The sequence below is a fragment of the Archocentrus centrarchus genome, chromosome 10 (genome assembly GCF_007364275.1).
Source record: "Archocentrus centrarchus isolate MPI-CPG fArcCen1 chromosome 10, fArcCen1, whole genome shotgun sequence".
Classification (NCBI taxonomy): Eukaryota; Metazoa; Chordata; class Actinopteri; order Cichliformes; family Cichlidae; genus Archocentrus; species Archocentrus centrarchus.
Window position 1 is genome coordinate 5200013 of NC_044355.1, and position 21073 is coordinate 5221085.

At 38.2% G+C, this 21073-nt stretch overlaps 1 protein-coding gene across 1 annotated transcript in view; it reads left to right on the forward strand.

Annotated features, from left to right (window-relative positions):
- Nucleotides 1–747: 747 nt before the first annotated feature.
- si:dkey-237h12.3 (teneurin-3) overlaps nt 748–21073 on the forward strand; it is a 122722-nt gene continuing 102396 nt past the window's right edge. Inside the window, exons 1-2 of the mRNA XM_030738766.1 lie at nt 748–1076; nt 2801–3076. Coding sequence (XP_030594626.1) covers nt 806–1076; nt 2801–3076 — 547 coding nt within the window. The 5' untranslated portion in view covers nt 748–805. The remainder of the gene's footprint in view (nt 1077–2800; nt 3077–21073) is intronic.

Below are 21073 nucleotides of genomic sequence, written 5' to 3' on the forward strand. Positions count from 1 at the left end.
AGCTGTCACAGTCTGGTAGATTAAGGATATCGATACAGTTGTTAATCTTTAATAGAAATATGCCATCCCTGTGCAAGTAAGTGAACATGCATATAATGGCTTAACATTCTAATTTTATGTAAGTTAAATTTAAATCTGAAAATAAAAGCATTTGTGGTCATGGCCAGTGTAACCTGTCGATTTATCCTTCGCTTAACTAGAACTTTGCAGTTGGAGATGTTAATTTTGGAGCCTCATCAGTGAAAAGTTTCAAACTTTTCACTTAAAAACAAGAAAAAACTTTTTTTTTTTTTTAAAGAGTTCTTACTGAAATTACTGAAACGTGTGTGTCTGAGGTACAATATTCAGATTTAGCACACTGAAGATAAACTCGATTGAAGATGCAATGCGGCAGTGATCTTTTTAAAGGGGAAGTCAACTTTATAAGGTATATAACAGTTCATGGGTGAGGTTTCAGGGGTGTGGGGGTAGAGTCGGGGGTGGGGCCGCGAGAAGGGGATAAGTGTGTGCTTTAGAAGATGAAGCAGATGGATTAGTGTTATCTGAGCTCCTTGCTTCCTTTCCTCATCTCTCTTTTCCAGGTAGAGTGGCTGGAAGGCTGAATGGACTGAAGAAGTGGGCGACAGAGGTTCAGAAGTGGGGAGGAGGGTTTTTTTGGGGGGGGGGAATTGGTTACAGGAGGAGAATCAAAGCCACAGGAGGAAGGGGGTGGGGTGGGGGGGAGTGAAATAATCCAGTGGTGAGTGTCTCAGGAGAGTGCCAGTGGTGAAGGGGAGTGGAGTTGGATGCCCAGCATGCAGGCAGCATGGAAAGGGTGAGGGAGCAGCGGCCTTTCTGCTCGCTGTCCAAGAGCCAGAGAGACCGAGAGAGAGACTGCGAGAGAGACAAGGATCGAGAGCGCCGTTACACCGCCTCCTCATCAGATCGGGACGAGGGAGCCTGCCGTGTACCCACTCAGAAATCCTACAGCTCCAGTGAGACGCTCCAGGCCTTCGACCATGACCCTTCACGAATGCTCTTTGGAGGCAGAGTCAAGGAGATGGTCCATAAGGAGAGCGCAGAGTACACGAGGCCAGGTTAGCAAGAACAAATGTTGTCCTTCTGTGGGATTTTTCAACATATTTCAGATGAGTCTAAAGCTAAGGGGGATGGGTGTCGAGTCTGATGTGGATGAGAAGAAGATGGTTATTTTATTATTTTTTTTCCTTTATGGTGTGTATCAGAGTATATCATTTTAATCACACCAGGTACCAAAAATCTTATATCTTCTAGTCGTATTTTTCTAAATTGAAGAAGAAACTGTGATGATAAATCTTGGATTTCAGTTTGTTAGACTTTAGTAAATGCCACACAGAACCAAATCCTTGTATCCATGTTCATTTGCTGATGTTTAACAGTGTGAAACCTCATTAGTAAATGAATGTGGATGCAAGGATTTTGTTGTTTGTTTGTTTAATAAATTTTATCCCACAGTTTTATCTCCCACTTTATCTCTGCAAGCTTGACAAGAAATAACAATACGGCACCAGTATGCTAGACAGCAGTAAACACAATTAAAGGATGTCAAACAAAGATATAATTTAGCTTTATATTCCCAAACTTTTACACAGAGCTCATATTGGGTGTGATATAGTGGGGCTACTCTGACCTCATAAAGTGTTCATGCCCTGCAGGACTACGTTAAAATAATAAGGTAAAATGTACAATAAGTAACCCTCTTCTTTAATTGGCTGTTAGAAACTGCTGTAATTTTTGTAATTAAAAACTTTGAGCAGTTTATTCCATTTTATTGGACTCCTTTGGCTCGTAAGATTGCAATCAGAAAAAACTATCCATTACAGCTCTACGTTTTTGTGGTGCTAATTGGTGTCCATTTTAGAGTAAATGGATGTATGATGAAGTCGTGGGAAGAAGGGTAGTTTCTTTTATTTCTTTTTAAAATGCAGGCGTTTAGTTTTAACGAGTGTTTCTTACATCATCACAGTAAAAGTCAGAGTTAATGTTGACGATGGAAAAAGAGCGTGTTCTGTGTTAATTAGTTACTTTATTTGGTCTTTGTGGTGTGTGTGTGTGTGTGTGTAGGATAGCATAGAAATCTTGGTACATGTAGTGATCATTATAAAATGATTCATATTGCAAAAAAATAAAAATAACAAATAACCCTGTGTCAGTTTCACTTAACATTTTAAATACATCCGAGGTCTGAGAGAAGTGTCTTATTTTGAAATGATAACATACACTGGAGATGAAATACATTGTAGGAATGCTGATTACTCTATTAAATATTAATAATTGCTGCAGAGTCTTTTAAAGGCATTGCAGGTTAGTTTTATTTTCAGTAAATAGCAAACCCTTAAGCAATGTGAAATGGAAACTAAGCAAATTTAGAGTATTGCTGTGATTCATTGTTAAACGGTTTCTAAAAAAAAAAAAAAAACTTCCATAATAATTAGGTGATTAGCATTTTAGTTCTTTTTTTTTTATCTGTAATTTCATCCAGGGATATTGATTTCAGATCATTTGTCTAATGGAACTTGGTAATCTTAAAAAAATAACAATTATTGTAATTTTAATGAGTCTGTTTATGTGATTTGAGTCAAAGAAAGGCAGTTGTAGATCTTGATAAGTCGATGAGTGTTAAGTAGCTTTAGAGGAACTTGTTAAGGCTTTAATTTAGCAATTACCCCCTGCCTTGTCACCATGCTCTTAGATTAACTGTTTTTTCTGTCTTTTTTAAACAGCCCTGTTCACTATTAACTACGGTGTTGTTTGTTAACTTTACTACTTCTGTCATTGACAGGGCAGACGTTTTCGCTAAGACAACTTGGGATTTGTGAGCCATCGGCTCGCAGAGGCTTGGCTCTCTGCCCCGAGACTGGCCTCTCCCACCCGCTCAGCAGCTACTCCAGAGGACCTGTCGCCACCGAAAACCATGAACCTGTATCACCAGAACGTACCATTACTCTTTGGGGGACAGGGGCAAAATCTGGGCAGAATTCATGCCTTTCCAGTCGCTCTAACTCAGCGCTCACACTCACTGACACAGAAATGGACAATAAATCGGACAATGAGATGGGTGAGTAAGCCACGCTTCTCATTATTTTACCTTAAAACGCTTATTTGTTTGTAGCCCGTGCTCTCATTGCTTTTCAAAGGCGATAACTCAGTGCATAAAGAGCAGCAGTAGGTTGGATTATGGTTGGTGCTGGAGACAAGGTCCTGATTGGTGGAAGGGTGTGGAAACGCGATTGGTGGGGCTGGTATCTGGAGAGGCATTTGCAGCTGTCTTTGTTTGGATCAAAGGCGTGATTCCTTGCCGCATGTGGAAAAGAATTTGGCCTTCAGATTGAGTAGTTGCTAGTCACCTGGTCCTGCTCCACAGGAAGCGGAGGAGTTTGATAAAGTTTCCCCATGGGCTAGCGTTAAATCAAAGATAGCTTTGTGTGCCTCAGTCTGAGATTTTGCTTAGAAATTCTGCAGTGGTTGACTGGGCATACATAATGGCTGATTAAATGGGCACAATGGTTTGAAGTGCAAATTTGATCATGCTGGAAACCTGAGATGGAGGATTGAGGTTCTGTGTTTGAAGAGGGCAAATCTTTGTTGCGTCAAATGGAGGCAATGCATGTAAGATGGCTATATTGCTGTGTTGTTGTTAAACTCATCCATGATGTTTCACTCCTTTCACATTTTATTGTTGTTATGGTCGTTTTTTTTTTTTGGTTTGTTTTGTTTTTTATTGTTGCTTCCTGAAAGGTTAGTTTGCATTTTGGAAAATAATTTTGATCAAATCTGTTTCAAAATGACATCAAGTGCTGTTTCCACCAGTTTTTCTTCCATCATTTTCTTTTACTGAAATGCATTGTGGCTCTTCAGTCTGTGCTCAAAGTCAGGCTGTCATTAATTGTATCATCTCAGCAGCGTATGTTTTGGTGTAGAGCTTCAAAATTTCCTCTTTTTGAAGTTGATGACTCAAAGTGCTCATGACATTGCACATCATTCATCATCATTAAAGTGCGAGCCATCACCATTACAACACATGCGACGTAAAACTCTAATTATTTTAAGAAACCAGTGGTCTCAAAGAGTGGCAGGCAGTTTAAATAATTAGGGTTGATTACACTTTACTGGCAAGAACATTAAAGAGAGGGTAAAAAGGAAAATGTCTTGTGTTCATGTGCTATCAATTTTTATCTAAAAACATTGGGTACACTCTGACATTTGAGACAAGTCATTTTCTTAATGGCAGTATTCATCATAGTAAGCCTGTCTCCGGGGGGGGCTGAGTAAGTATTTTACCTTTTCAAAATACCATCAGAATTCAAGTCTGTGTGTTTGTTCCTGAATCTGGCCTTTACTTTGGCCCAACACACTGCATGCATTTATGAGTCACTAAAAGCTCTGCTCTAACCACAGAGGTGCCTGTAAACATGGCCTTCACCTCCTTAGCGCTCACCTCCAGTCACATTTGATGGTGAATATGCCAGGAGTGAAGCCATTTTAACATCGCCGTATTCCGCAAGACAACAGAGTCTCGCTTCAATCTGCTCTCTGTCTAGCTTTGATTGCACCTGGCCTCCACCAGTTTAACTGTGTGAGCGCACACACACACACACACACACTCATAAATACGCTGCGGTACGCCCCTTTGGCATACCTCCTCTGGAGGTTCTTTTCGAAACTCCTCAAGATGTTGCTGCTGATTGGCTGCAGCAAAACACCCCACTGTGACTTAAACAAACTCACTATTGTCTCAATTAGTTTCACAGGGAAAATAAACACTTGCAGTTTTTTATGTTACAAAAATGAAAAATCACCTAAGAAGATAATTTAATGGGATTATTTAGAAATCTACCCCCTGTTTATTTAAATGAGCTAATTTAGTGATTTTTAAAATTTATTTATTTACTTTGTTTTTTTTTCCTTTTTTCATCATCTACATTTTTGAACCAAAGCAAAGGAAAACCTGGCCAGTGTTCCATCTCTATAGATCTGAGTCCTTTTTTTTGTCAGGAGCGTTGCACTTTTGACTTTCACTATTTAATGAAGCAGCTAAGAGAAATGACCCATCCAAAGGTTTCCATCAACTGAATATGCATGCTGAAGCTCCGACAAGGGGCCGTTCAGCCCCACTTATTCATAAATGAACTCAATATTTCATTCTAATTCGCTCTGTTCTATAGAGTGTTCGACACAGACAAGTACCGAGCCCTCAGCACATTCACAGAGAGCGGGATCTGCAGATGTTAACCTCAGCGAGAAAGAGGTCCACCTTTTAAAGATGCACCAAAAGTGGCCATAAGTGGTCAGCATGTAGCTTTCAGTGCCCAACCGGCGACCGCAGACTGAATACGAGCAGTTGTTTTGTGAAGTGATGCATTTGCATTTTTTGCAAATACAAATGACCTTTACTGAACTTTATTTTTCAAAAGAGAGGACTGAGACTGTGAATCATCTGAGTTCAAGTCAGTTGGCATTATGCTCATGATTATACTTTTTAATAATCATCTATTTTTAATAAGATCAGCACAGAGCTTTTAAGTTTTTTTTTTTTTTTTTTAGTTACATTTATAATCAAAGCTCCTAATTAAATTATAACTGTTCACTGGTGACATTTTATTGAAAAGTGGGTAGAAAGAGGAGAAACAACTGTTAAGCAGCTTGCATTGATTTTACACTTAAGATAATCCAGAGCTACTGAAAGAATCCTTGGAAAACAAAACTGATTGATTAAAGTGTTTATCTTATTGGTCTTGTAGTTGTATGAATAGCTGTGTGATAATGAGCTGTCCTTGCATTTCCTTATGGATGGCACCATTCTGATTAGCACTCTGTATGAATGTACCATAGTGGGTTTTTCACACATAACGTGGCATTGGAGGAAAATGTAATTAAAAAAAGCTATACTAAGCTTTTTGCTTTTTAAATACTTGCATGCCTCTCACTATATATGCCATCTCTCATCGTGTAGAAATTATTTGATATCGTTCCCCATACATGACAGTGATAAGTGTGCTATGGACAAACATGCAACGTGTGTTTGCATGCACATAAAAACATGCAAACACACATTTATGCTCACTTAGTCTCGTGTTTCATCACTGCTGTCACATCTAACCGCTCAGAGTGGCATGTAGATATTAAAATAAATGGTTACACTGAGCAGTTGAACTGAGAGAAAACTGAGCTTTAAAATCTAAACTCCTCTTTTTTTTTTTTTTGTCAAAATTTTTGCAATTAGGAGTTTAAAAAAAAAAAAAGTGACCACAAATTTCCACAGTAACAATATTGTATAGAAATTAAATATAATTAATTTCCCAGTGTAATGTCAAATCCTTTCAAAGCCAGAAAAAAAAGGGTTAAAGAGTTAAATAGTTTTGGTAATATTTATATAATTGTAACTCAAATTCATAAATAAGAGACACAAAATGACCCTGTATTTTCTAAACATCTTTTCAAATTCTAAATGCATACAAAAAATAAAAATGACAAAAACTGCTTTATTTGGTGCCGTCTGTATATCCTAAAGGACCATCTTTACTGGCATTTATTAATTTAAAGTATATAAAAACTCTGCTTCCATTGCCTAGAATGTGGGTTAGTCCATATCCTTGGGTTTTTCAGTCCTATTCAGGCATGCATTTTCACTGAAGTGGGTGGAATTTATTTAAATATCTTTAAGAAATTAAAATAGATAATCAAACCAACTGCGTTTTTCTTCTGTTAATGTCAGGTCTTCTTTACAGAATAAAAAATGCATTTCATTTTTGTAAAGTCATTACAAGTAGAAATTATTTAAATTTAAGATTTCATACCTAATAAGTGAACGTTTGCTCATCTTGAGCAATGCTCTGCTGCTCCACTCAGAACAGCATATGTTATAAAATATCAAATATTTCAATAAACGAACAAATTACTCTGTAAACAAAGCATCAAACAGAGCTGAAGTTTCTGTTCTTCTCAGAGCGTGTACTAGTTCTTTATTGTAATGTATTTTTAATGTTTTAATATGAAATTGTTATAGTATACTTTAACTGTTGTTATGATCTAAATACTTAAATTTATTTAGAGCCATAACATCAATACATAGCTGCTGAGTAAAAAATGAAAACAACCATGGAGACTTTTTTCCCCCCTCACCTTAATGTTGAAGTACTGGCTTCAGAATCAATATTATACCCCTCATAAAACATGAATGACTGCATGAAACAGAAATGGCATGGCCCAGTTGAGTTGTATTCCTAATAGGGTGTGAAAAAGCTCACACTTACTTGTTAGGTACTGCAGCTACAGAACCACAGTACCTCATGACAGCTCTCCCGGCTGTATAAACCATTGCACGTAGGGTTTATTGTTAAGTAGGAGGGGCTTAATGTCTGCTGACCCCTGCTTAGGAAAAAGTGCTTTCCACTGTGATGCCTGTCATCATTGGTTAAAGGAGCATCTTTTGCTCTGACCTTAGCCTTCTGTCCAAAGTAGTTTTTGTGGAAAGTGTTTTGCCTTGATGCTTTCATGGAGGATGGACACTGTGGATGGATCCTTCCCCTGTATGTCTTTTCAAACATCTCTTATCAAGGACTGTTTACTAGTGGATGCCGCAGAAAAGAATTTCAATTTGTCCAAGTCACAGGTCTACACTGCAGTCGTACACATTTTACAGTTGAATATAGCTCACAAATTTATTGTGTGAACAGTGCCAGTAAAAGGTTAATTAAATCAGTAGAGGAGTCACTGCAAAGTGTGCTGTAGCACAGCAAGCACCAAAGGCTTTTTGGGTGGGAGTATGAAAGTGTATCAGACATCCTCTAACATGCTTCCCCGTGTGAATGTGTTCATGTTCTCTCACTCTGCGCCTCTTCCTCTCCTTTCTCGTGCACGCGCACGTGCACACACGCACAATTGCATATCTCACTTTGTTTCTCGCACTTTATCTCTAAGATTAGAAGAATCGAGCAAAAGTGCAGACATTTGTGCACACACGCAAACGCAAACACACACACACACGCAAACACACACACACACACACACAAGCCTGCATGCACGCAGGGCGTCACGCTGACGAAGGTGACACGCCATCTGTCAAACTCCTGTCTCAGATACACGCCTTGTATTGTGACAGCGGAATCAGCCTATTGATCGTAGCATGAAGAAAACCTCCGTCACCACTTTCATAATTCAGTGTGGCACAAGCCGAATACAAAAAGAATAAATAACATCAGAGGGTTTTTTTTGTTGTTGTTTTTCTTTTTTTTTGTTGTTGTTTTTTTTTTTTTCTTGGTCAAAAGGGCTGGCCATCTGTGATATTTTTGAAAAACACTCCAAAGCTGGCAGAGAAAACAGTTTCATCATTTGTTAATGGGGCTGGGAAGGTGTCTGAGCTTTATCTCGTGCCTCGTCAAAAGAGGAGACCCGCTTTGATTGCCATCATTTATTGTCATCACTTCCGTGCTCGGTGGCGCTGTCACCGGTTAAGTGCTTGCATTGTTAGTGCTCGGGGTGACAGGGGAAGTGGGATTCAGTGATGACATGCCAAGGTGTCATAGTTGGGGTTGTGCTCATCATTGTGAAAGGATTCTGGATTCTATTTTGGAGGAGATTGGAAAGTCTCGGGGAGGTCACTGCTGTGGAGCAAAGGTCACCGACATCTGAACCTTCGCGAGAGCGAACGACAATCTGTAAATAATTTCGATTTATTCTTCAACACCATGGCTCAATCTCAACCTCTACCCTAAGGCCTAATCGCTAAACCCTCAAAGACTTAATTGACGTCATAACTTTGTGACTTAAAGCCTCACCGCCAACGTGTATTTGACTGTCGCTGCTGACTTTCTTAAATTTATGCCTATTGATTTTCCCCTGTTTGTGACATTATGGGGTTTTAATACATTTTAGAAATCTATCAACAAAAGCCATGAACTCTAGTGTATACCTTTTGACTATGTTTGCCTAAAACTACAAAGAGCTCTACAAATCATGCATTAAATAACCAGAAGAAGTCACCAGCTGCTGTCACAGATAAACTTCCCAGCATATTTCAACCTATCACAGATATTGTGACACCTAAATATTCGTGATAGGTAAACATCACTGATATCTCAGTGGGGTTCAAATGTAGACTTGCAAAAAGGGCAAATGCCATCAAAAAGCCAGCACAAAAGCCCTTATGCATGTGAAGGTTTGACAGGGGGGACAACCCCGAGCTCTCCTCTGGTTGGCGGGAGTGTGTCTGAGTGTGTCCGTGAGTGCGGAGACAGAAATTGGTCCCATGCCTCAACGCCATGATGCACTGTGTGTGCGACTGTCCTTTTGTCATGTCAGTGTATTTGTGTGTGAGGACACTTTCTTGTGAACACATCAACACAACAGCAACACATGGTGGAGAAAAAAAACTTGTATTCACACCCCAACGTCCCCCCACAGAGAAGATGATCTGATTAGACTTTGGAGTGTCTTGTTGTATAAATTTACATATTAATAAGGAAAAGCAGATTTTCTTGAGACCACTCTCTCCTTTCAATACTTCAAAGTTATTTTCCACTAACATCATCTATATGAAGACAAGTGTATCATTGTTCTTACTTATCATAACCTTTCTTTAAATATATTTAGAAAAAACAAAACATCAAACAGCTCTTTCCCATTAGGCTGCCTAAACATAAATTATTAAATCATAATTTTGTACTTTCCAAAGAGAGAGACTGAAAATGCATTTCATAACGTTGACATCCCTTATGTCAAGCCATTGTTCACATTAAAAAAAAAAAAAGATGATAATGAGTAACTTAATATGATGTTTTGAAGTGTGTGTGTGTGTGTGTGTGTGTGTGTGTGTGTGTGTGTGTGTGTGTGTATATATATATATATATATAAAACATAAAACAAACTCAAATTTAGGAGCTGGAACTCACTATATTTTACTTACTTGCATTAAAAATCGCTTATTCCATTGTAGCATTTTTTTTCTATAAGCACTTAAATTTTTTGCTTTTATTCTCATTGTTAGTGTAGAAGTTACTATATTATTTATATATAATTATTATTATATTACAGTTTTTTTTTTTTTTATTACAGTTTACCATTAAAAAGTCCAAATTTTAGAGCGGCGCTTTTGTTAGGCAGACATTCAATATTTGGGTTCATCTTTGATCGCACTATAGTGTTACCCAGGCTGTGAAGATGTATTTGTAACTTAAAAAGCTTAAAAAGCTTCACTTGGTCCCACATCTATTTTCTGTCACCCACTCTCTGTATCACAGCACTCCCTCTTTGACTTCAGTCTCTTCAGTTTCGCAGAGCATCAGAGACGACACTGTTTTAGCCTGTGCTCAGCTCGGTCTAATTACTTGCATGTGTTAGACTACAGGACATATTATTAAGATTAGGAATTACTCTGCAGTTGTCAATTACGAGGGCCACTATTTACTGTCCTCAAGAGAAAATGGCTCATTTCATTTCATCACACAACCTAATTGAGTGATTGTATTACAATGTAACACGGAAATAGCCAGGAAGCCAATTTATACTGTGTGAATATCAATGTAAGAGATGGGGATTAGTGTGTTGATCCATTTGTCTTGTTTTGTAGCTACATGTATGTCTGGTATCTCCCTTGCAATGGGGGACCATCAATTTTTTTCTATTTTTTTTTTTTTTTGTCTGAATCCATCGATCCATCTTTGCTCTATTAAGATGTGAAGAAAATGGACCTATAGGTAAACACTTGTCACTGATTGCTTGTAAAGTACGTAATCAAGAAGAAGGCTATTTTTCCCACTTATTGTTGGCAAATTAAAGCCACCACAATATAAAGGAAAAATAGAAAAGGCTGAAACTTCAAAAGCAAACCTTGAGGACATTCAGGTCTCTGGGTATTTTTTTCCTTCATATGGGCTAAAATGGATTTTCTTCCTCCTCCTGGATCAACACAGGGTGTTCAAAAGTTGTCCCCTGGCTAGATCAACCTGCCAATTTATTTGGTCTCATGTCTTCCTTATTTTATGATCTCCTTTTTCTCCCCTATCTTGGGACACAGGAATATTTGTTATATTTATTGTCATGGTGCAGTGGTTTTATGTCCTTTGTCATCCAATACTGAGGAGCACAATCAAAAAGCTGAAAGTCTGTATAATTCTCCTGCTGTAGTAGTTTTACTGGAATATAAAAATGTCTCTGCTTTGCAGGTTTCACACTAAAGTTGTGTTTTTTGTTTTTTTTAATTGCTTCTAACATATCCTCAAAGCACATAACCTGCTGTTATTGAGCATTTCTTTAGGCTAAAGGCTGCAGTGCTGTTAATAATCTCAGGAGTGTAGTGAAATGAAAAGGGAAACCACACTTATCTAGTCCAATTAAGTGACCAAGTAACAAAAATATGTGCAAAAATGTTTTGTGTTAATTGTGTGGGGCTGCTCTAATTTTTATTTTTGACACATGCAATTAAAAGCACATTTTTTTTTTTTTTTACTTCAAATTATACTGCTGGCTCTTTTCATTGGTTGTGGAAATGTGTTTGAGTCTTTTATACACATGAATAAATGTTTTATTAAAAGGTTTTGACTTTAGTCCAGATTTCAGGGAGTTTTCATCATGTGAGCGTTTCATCTAGCTCAAACAATGCCACAAATCAAAGGGTTTCAATCTCAATTTACCTTTGCTATATCAAACAGTCTGTAATATTTGCCTGAGTTAATAATCTGAATTTTTCTTGATGGAGTCTTGTACACAGACTGTAGCCTGCTGCTGTGTGCTATTTCTTGTTCACAGAAGAATTTTAAATATATAAATATTAAGGGTGTCCAGGCGGAGGGGGGCAAACGTTACCAACCTTATTATTCTTGGTCTGTCGTGTTACTAAAATTGCTTTGCACGCTGTCCTCTTGTGGTCCAACCACATTTTATTTTATTTTTTTTAAAGAAATGAGCTGATAAAAATGTTGATATGCTTGTGTGAGTTGCCTTAAATTATTGCTGTGCGTTCACAAATATTTTATGCCCTGGGTTTTGCCACTTAGGCTATATACAAGCCCTGTGTACCCACAGAGGAAGACCTGCACATACTACTCAGGAAAAAAAAAAAGATACAAAAAAACAAATAAAAACTTGTTCAGGCGAAACTTTTATATTATAAAACTTTCTGCACTGAAAGTATTTGTTACCAGTCGCTGTTGTACAAAGCCTTAATTTTTATGGGACCCAGTATAACAAAAATATACCGTATAAGAATGCACATGTCTGTCAATTTTGGTTATTTTTTATTTTTCTTAATTGCTTATTTACAGTTAAATTAATAACCCTGTACATAAATGAGAAGAATAATTCCTGATAAAAATATTCGTGACATTTGAACACTGCTACTATCTATAACTAAAACCTTTTCTTGAAGGGTTGCTCACATGAGTTACTGTACAACATTTTGCCAAGTGAAGCTGCGTATTGATCAGCTTTTTTTATGCTGTCTTAAAGACATTAAAGACAGTGTGTACATCTGCGGCGCAGATAAAACGACAATTAAAAGTGGCATAAAAGTGGCTATAAAATCTTGTCTAGACCCCTTATTGCTGACAAGGGACATTTGTAGCTAAGGCATAATGAGATGAGTTTGATAGTTATAATTTTTTTTATTTAATATTGGTGATTTATATAAGTGGATTTGCAGCACATACAGAATTAGACACAAAACTGCAGCATATATAGAAAGTAGACCACCAGTGAAATGTCCTGATGGCTAATCTGGGAGACGAGGGCAGAAGGCAGGGGTCACCCATCTCTCCATGTTCCCCGCACTCTCCACACATCATTCCCTTTTCTGTCACTTGTTGGAGCACTGAGCCATTAGAGAATCGGCCTAAAATAATCTCAGTCGCTCATATTTGCATGAAATGTTGGCAGTTATGCTTAGTGGAGTAACAGCATCAATCACCTTGTAAGCTGTTCAGGTGGTGGGATTTTTAATATATAAGCCTGATGTCACTCACTTAAAATTTCCGAGTGTTGCATCCATGCCCAAAATAGTTCAGATGACAGCATTAAAAAGATCAGCTTTCTCTCAGTAGGGCAAAAAAAATTATTTTTTTTTTCTTTCAGGGCATTTTTGCTTTTTGTGGCAAAAAGGACTTTTTGCTAAAGGACATACTAATGGCTGTATAGAAGGACTTAAAGGGCTGATTGGAAAGAAGGTGATGGCACAATGAAATCGAGACGAACACACACGCACATTGTAACGCATTTACACACTTACTTTCCTTAAGGTAGAAAGGTCAGTATCCAGAGGAGGAAATGGTGAGCCATTGTTATGATTGATCACACGGCAAGGTCCAGGGAGGACGCAGTGTCACTTTCATTGTCAAACTCATTATACCACAGAAGAAGATTCCCCCACCCCGGCTCTCAGAAACCCTTCCACTGCACGCAGAGATGACGATAGGTATGTCGACTTGGAAAGCCAAGTGAAATATGCTGAACAGACAATACTTTCACACCATGCTATAGTGGGAGAAAGTATAATTTTGTAACAAGAAAAAAAAAAAAGAAAAAAAAAAGGGAAACATTTAAATGAGTAGTGCGATAGTTCTCACTTGGAATATTAGCAATAGTAACAGTCAACTTGCACTATCAACAATAAGGAGGGCTGCCAAATCAATTAAAATATAACAGAATTGAAGTCGTACAGCCAAAGGCAGCTCGCAGAGGTTTGGAAGGATATTCTGGTCCTGATTAAAAATGAATGGTATCAGAATACATAAAGCTTTCTGGCCAAGCGCCCAGAGCAAAGCCATCCTGAAACTGTGGTCACTTCAGAGGCAGGGAAAAGGCATTAGGTATCCGGGCTATGAAGGATGCTCAAGTAACAGACTGTTCTCGGTTCAATTCATCTAATCACCAATGCAAACCTAAGCACTTTGCAGATATAGATTTGAGGCCAACGATTGATATTGTATACCATGTAAACTGATTCGTGCTCAAAGAAAGAAAACATATTCTCATGTAAAAGGCTCTCTTCTTCAAATCCTGCCTCGAACATCCAAGCTGGGCCTTTTATCTTGGTTAAACACAACCCAACACCAACAAACAGAACATGAAACAGAATCCTTAATTTAGCCGATGAAATCTTATTTCCCCTCAAAATGAACTTCACAATGGAGCGATCCTGGCCCTGAAATAGGTGTGATTGTTATTTGTGTAATTGAATTACTCATGATTCACTATGAAGCTAGCATTTTTTTTGTGTGTTGCATCTTGTTTTACATTAGCCATTTGTGATTTGAGAATATGTGATTGAATTAGGGCTTTTTTTTTTAGGTAAAATAAAACTCCATCACAAATTGCATTATTCACATTGTTTCAAAGATTCTTCAGATATTGGAGTACAGATTTGTTGTTGGTCTTATCTCCAGAAGAAAGACACGGCAATGTAAAAAGACTCATAATGCAGAGAAATGATCAAACACCTGTCTTTGATCTTAAGTACATAATCCAGGGTCATAAAAAGGCAATGAGCTGTTGAGTTCCAAATTCCAGATGTTCATTGTTTTGGATTGTTTTGCTCTGTGCTATTGATCCTGCCTAAAGGCTTCCAAAAGAGGTGAGGCCTGTCTCTGCCAAGAGTAGAGGTCAGTCAGATAAATTGGCCAGGTTGGCTTTTAGCAGCTCCAGGGTCAAAGCCCATTCATCTTATTAGACCGATGTATCCTTTTAGAGGCCTCAGCAGTAGGATTAGACAATAGAACAGCACCAGGGCATTAGATGACAGACCATTTGGCAAATAGGTTAGAGCATTTTCTGAACCTATTGTCTTTTTCTACATTACCTGAAGGAGCTGTCTGCAGAGTTTTGCATGGCAGCTCTGAAGGAGAATCGCTGAAGATGGGAGCAGTCAGGGTTATTATTTAAAAAATGATTTTTTTTTTCTTTTCTTTTATATTTTACAAAGGAAATATAGATAAACAATATTTCAACATTTATCGATCCTGATTATTTTTTTTAAGTTCATCAACCCATGTTAGGCTTAATGTTGGTGTGTTTGTACTTTTTAGTTTTTATAGTTTACTGTACTTTTCTTACTTTTTTTTTTTTTTAAATGCAGACATGATAAAAACCTAAAAAATATTGTAACAGTTCTTGAAACAAAATGCTAAATCACCACACAAACAACCCACATCAGTGAAGGCACACTGTCATCTCCCATCAATATTTTGCAAGACTAATCTATACCCGAAGGCAGTGATATTGTCAAAAATATCTATTAACAAATTTTGATCCCTCCGACTAACAGTTCTTTTCAGCAAGGATGAATCTGCTGATCATTTTCTTGAATCATTTGGGAGAAGTGTTGTCAGAACATTTTGACAGACTATATCCCAATTTAGAAAATACAGCTGGATTTGTTTTGCCACAAAGTAGGATTTAGAGTAGCCGCTAATACATTTTCAGCACAAATTGAGTTTATATCCAGAGCAGGCTTGACCATGCAAGGTGTGGATGATCTGGCCAAAAGTCTGTCGCTATCTTTTAAGGTTGGATCACTTGAATCATTGTTCTACCTGCTGGTTTAGCTAAACTTGTGATTACATGATAACTTTTGAATCTAATTACATGTGCATGTGACTCATGGCTAAAACCCAGACCCGGTACACTCTAAAACATGATTTCTGTTTTCATTCTAATTTCATTTTCAAAGATCTGAATTATAGATGTCACCAGAACTACTAATTACATTCTCCTCCAAAAGTATTGGAACAGTGAGGCCAGTCCCTTTTATTTTTGCTGGAGACTGCAAACAAGATGAATTTGAGACAAAAGATCAACATCTCGGCTTTTTTCCCAGGTATTTACATCTGGATCTGATACACAGTTCAGAAGATAGCAACGTTTGTGTGAAGCCACTCTTTTATTTATTTATTTATTTATTGAGCAAAAGCACAAGTATTGGAACATGTTTTGTTGCCCAAGTGTGTCCTGTTACATTGATTATTCAAACAATAAATAGCGCTGAATGTCTATGCTGAGTTTCAGATTTGGGTTTTGCCTGTGCAGACTGTGCATTTATAGTTAGAGGAGTATCCAACATGAAAACCAGAGAGCTGTCTATGGTTGAAAAAACAAGCAATTATGAAGCTGAGAGAAGATGGAAAATCAATCAGAGCCATTGCACAAACATTGGCTATAATCAGTACAACCATTTGGAATATCCCGAAGAAGCAAGTCGTCACTGGTGTGCTAAGTAACAGATGTGAAACAGGTAGACCAAGAAAAACAGCAACAGTTGATGACAGAAACATTGTGAGTGCTGTGAAGAAAGCGCCTAAAACAACTGTTAGTGACATCAGCTACAACCTCCAGAGGGCAGGAGGGAAGGTATCACAATCTACTGTTCACAGAAGACTTCATGAACAGAAGTGCAGAAGCTTCACCAGAAGATGCAAACCACTAATTAGTAAGAAGAACAGGAAGGCCAGGCTGGAATTTGCCGGAGTTTTATGAACTGATAAGACAAAGGTTAACCTTTATCAGTGTGACGGAAAGGCTAAAGTTTGCAGAAAGAAATGATCTGCTCATGATCCCAAACAAATGAGTTCCTCTGTGAAACACAGTGGAGGTGATGTCCTGGGCTTGCGTGGCTTCTTCTGGGATTGGCTCATTAATCTTCATTGATGACGTCAGATGGCAGCAGTACAACGAACTCAATGATGCAACCAAACTAACTGGGAGATCCTTCATCATGCAGCAAGATAATGACCCAAAACACACCAAAACTACAAAGGAGTTCATCAGGGCAGGAAGTGGAAGGTTTTATACTGGCCTAGTCAATCTCCACACTGAAACCCTACAGAGCATTTTACCTGCTAAATGAGGAGACTGAAGGGAGTAACCCCCCCCAAAAACAAACAACAACTGAAAGAGGGCTGTGGTGAAAGCCTGGAACAGCATCATAAAACTGAACCGTGTATCAGATCCAGATGTAAATACCTGGAAATAAAAGCTGAGATGTTGATCTTTTGTTTCATATGGATTTTTGTTGATGTGGAATCCAAATGTTTTCAGTCTCCAGCAAAAATAAAGGGATTGTCTTCACTGTTCCAATACTTTCAGAGGGAAATGTACGAACCTTCCAATACCAAAATTCTGCAAGTGGGACAGTATTTATTTTCTTTTTTTGTTAGTGCTGTAGGTATCATAGGCAGCATATGTACTGAGCCTGCAATTCTTCTGGAATTGACAGGGGTAGCATACGCCTACTAGTGTTCTAGTCTATCCTTGCATGGTAAAGAAGGATGTTCACTAGTGCAGCTACTGTGATAATTCTGCTTTGCCTTGTTGATAAGGAAGGCATTAAGAGTTGGGCATGGAAGTAGTTTGCGTTCGAGGTGACCAAGGGGTGACTATTAATCTGCAAATGATGCTCTCGTGCTTTCTAGACCAAGCGACGAAATGTTCAATTTAGCAAAGCACCTAAATGATTGGCTTCCAGATCTGTTCAAAGAATTTAAGATGAGTGAATTTCACATCACACTAACAACATTCAAAGTGTAAGTTACTATTTTGTTTGAGACAGCTGGCATTCGTGTGGTGAAATCAACTATGTTACCTATGAATATCTGCAGTGGGTAACTTTATATGAATACTGAAACTAACATAAGGGAACTAACGCTATAGGAATCATCTACACAACCAACTTCTAAATTTCTGTTATCATAACAGAACACAATACTGAATGAATGTGATGTTTTGCACCTCTTCCACTTTGATGCTTCTTTCCAAGTGTTGGTCTACTCTGTTATTCTGTCTCAAATGTGTCTCCAGAAATCAGGTTTTGTGTAATTCATGTGTTGCAAGAACATTTGAATAGAGCTACTGTGTATATTTTATGAAGTTGTTTAGTTTACAAAGTGCTATATATAAGCATTTTGTAAGTGCTACTGCCCCTCTTGTGTTTCCCTACTTGCAGGTTAGCGGTATCAAAGTACCGCCTGTCTCTTGTCCCATCAGTAGATTCCAACTCTGTCTTTGACTGCAGCTGACCATGGTGGTCCTAGCATACAAGATAGCACCAGATCAGGAGCCACTGTGACCACCTGCAGTCTAAAACACTGGGTTTGAAGTTTCTCCATGGCCTGAGAGACTTATTGGAGAGACAGCTGAATGACATTAGGATCAAAAAATTTTGAATTATCTAAATACTGTATAGCATTTTTTAATGATACAAAATGTATGTTTTTTTTTTTTTGTTTGTTTTTCTGAAAAGGCAATTGCATGCCAAATCAAGATTACCCATGATCTGAAACTGTCACATTGCCCACCCTTTTGGTAGACAGGCCAAATTGGCAAACTTCAGCTTACTGTTTACAATTCATTTACATGATTTTTGTGTCCAGTTTGCAGTAATTGCCATTTGGAGCTGCCAACATGCAAAGTTGCCCACTGCAGATTAAACGCACGTTTAATTGGCATTTAAGATGGTGCCATTTGTTTTTGGGTGGGGGTTCTTGTCTACTTTTTTCCAACACATAAAAGAATGCACCTTGAAATACTGAAGAAATGCAGAATACTAGTAGAAATATTTAAAAATGCTTAGTCGAGAGGAATCCGATTTTAACAGAGATGAAGCATCCTTTCACATTAGTGTGTTGTTTCTGCTTAATTTTAAACTGCACACTACAAACAGTGGCTAAATGTAGAATGGCATAAGTTGTCAAAATAAACAGTGACACTGTATTAGTTTGTTTGTGCGACAGTGTTCAGTCTTTCAATCATTACTGCAGTGTAGCTTTTATGTCTGGTACATTTAATACATTGGCGAAGAAACCCAAGCGTGGTGTCAAGATGACACACACAGTACTCCAGTAATTGGATGTCCACCCTCCCCTTCTCCTCAGCATTGTTGAGAGAAAAATGTGTTGGTTCTAATTCAAACTCAGCTTCTGACGCTCTTCCCTTCCACTTACCAAAAATCACTAAATTACGCTGACATTTTTCTCTCCGGTGTTGCGCTGAAATCCCTTGTTCTTGTAGTCTTTTTTTTTTTTGTGACGATGTAGCAGTAATGGGTAATTTCAAATGAATCATAAAATGGTGATTATTAAAGTAATTTTTGGCATAGGATTGGCAAAACGGTTCTATCATTTAACTAGTTTTGTAGGATGAAAGAGATTTCTGGACATCCCTAATCATAGCACACTGCCTCCTCAACAATTCATCCAATGTCTTCAGTCATAAAGATTGTAATAGTTCAAACCACCAGTTTACTGCCCAGCTCTTACCCTTTTCTGTTGAATAGTGGGTTTTTTTTTTGTTCTTTTTAGACTGCATTTCACAATAGTGACTTGTTTTCAAATCAATTGAAGATGCACTGAGGGACAGTCAGGCTTCAAGAGGAGTTTCTTGGAGTTTGCTCTTGAAAGAAGTATGAGGATGACATTTGGGACTTCATTAAAACAGCTTGAGAGAGAATTTTTCTTCCACCCTCTGCTGCATGACACAATATATTTACCATGGCAAAATAATATTACTCACAAATAATCCAGTGCCACAGTCTGCCTCATGCAGAAGCCATTTTGCATCTTAGATAAAGTGGTGGCTGTGTGACTGATGACTCGCTGTGTAACACATTAAATCATCATGTCATTCTGTCCGGGTCTATCACATTTCCACAGAATGCAACCGTTTTTTATCATTTATGTCCTAAGTAATGTTATGTGGTTAGATTACACGGAAAAATGCTTTGATAATTGCTTTGAGGAATTTGATGAGGGCTTCTGTGGTCAGGACTAAAGATAAAACCGTACGTAGGCCAATTGAAACAAGCGATAACTAGTTTCCTCCTTTAATATTTCATACAGCAGTTTATTTTGGGCGGTGACTCAGTTCCAACACTGTTGCAGCGTTCGCTGGAAGTAAAGTGCAGTCTTCATTGTAAGAATGAAGTGTATATACATCATAAAGTGGTGGTAGGTTATCAGCCTACAGTTCTTGAGGGCTGCTTCGCCACATACGCTGTGCTTAATTTTGCCCATCCTTGCAAGTCTCAGAGGTAGCTAAGTACCAAATGAAAGTACTGTATTAGCTACAAAATTGAACATTATGCTAATATGTCCTGGGCGACAACTTCAGTTGTGCGGGTGAAGAGCTCTTAGATTATCTAGTAGCAGTACTTTTATTCTCCATTATACTTCATGAACAACATTCATTTCACCACTGGCTGCCTACCAGGGTGGGCTATATTCTTTCCATCATTTAGTTTGTAGATGTTAGTGTTATATGCACCAGGTGCGGGCTGACAACTACATGAATAATGTGTCTGGTAGAGGGGAAACTCAGTCAGGGGAAGCCCATTCCCTGGACTCTGCATTAATATCACAGTCCAGTCTTTCAGGGGATACTGCTGACATTTTGCTCTCTGTGTAATAGAGACCTAACCTTTAAGCATTCTAAGGAAGAAGTCATTTTTCATAATCCACTGTCCATTTTAGAGAATTCCCCTACTACTGCCTTCTATGCATCTGTCCTCATTTTGCTCCCATTGTCTTATACTTCTTTTTCCCTTTAAAGAATATGCAGCAGTCATCATTTGTTTTCAAGCTGTGAATGTTCAAAATAAAACTCCCTCAACTGAATCTGCTGTGCTGTCACGCTTTCAAAATATGGTATCTGTTGAATTTTGTGTAATTCATGAGACACATTTTACAGTGGGAGGCAGGCCATAGTTGATGACTTGGTTGGATGATCAGAGTGCACATTTTGTTGTGTCCAAGTCTGCCCTAATTCCTCAAATCCCAACTCAAGTGTTAAGCCACCATAAGAAAAACTGGCATATCCCTTGTGTCCTTCTTGAAGCTGAGTGGGCTGAAGGAAAGTCATTGTTTCAGCAGTCGGTAATGATGATTAGCCACAATCTGGAGGATCGACTGCACATCGGTCAAATGCGTCGACATCCTCAAAGGGAGAGATGGCCTGCTGTCCCAGCCTCGCATACTGAGCAGATTGATTGTGTTTCCAGCAGAGATTTAGGGGAAATCTTTGATGTGTGCATGGTAATAATGCGGATGGCCTCTCACTTAAAGGGATGAAGCCTTTTAAC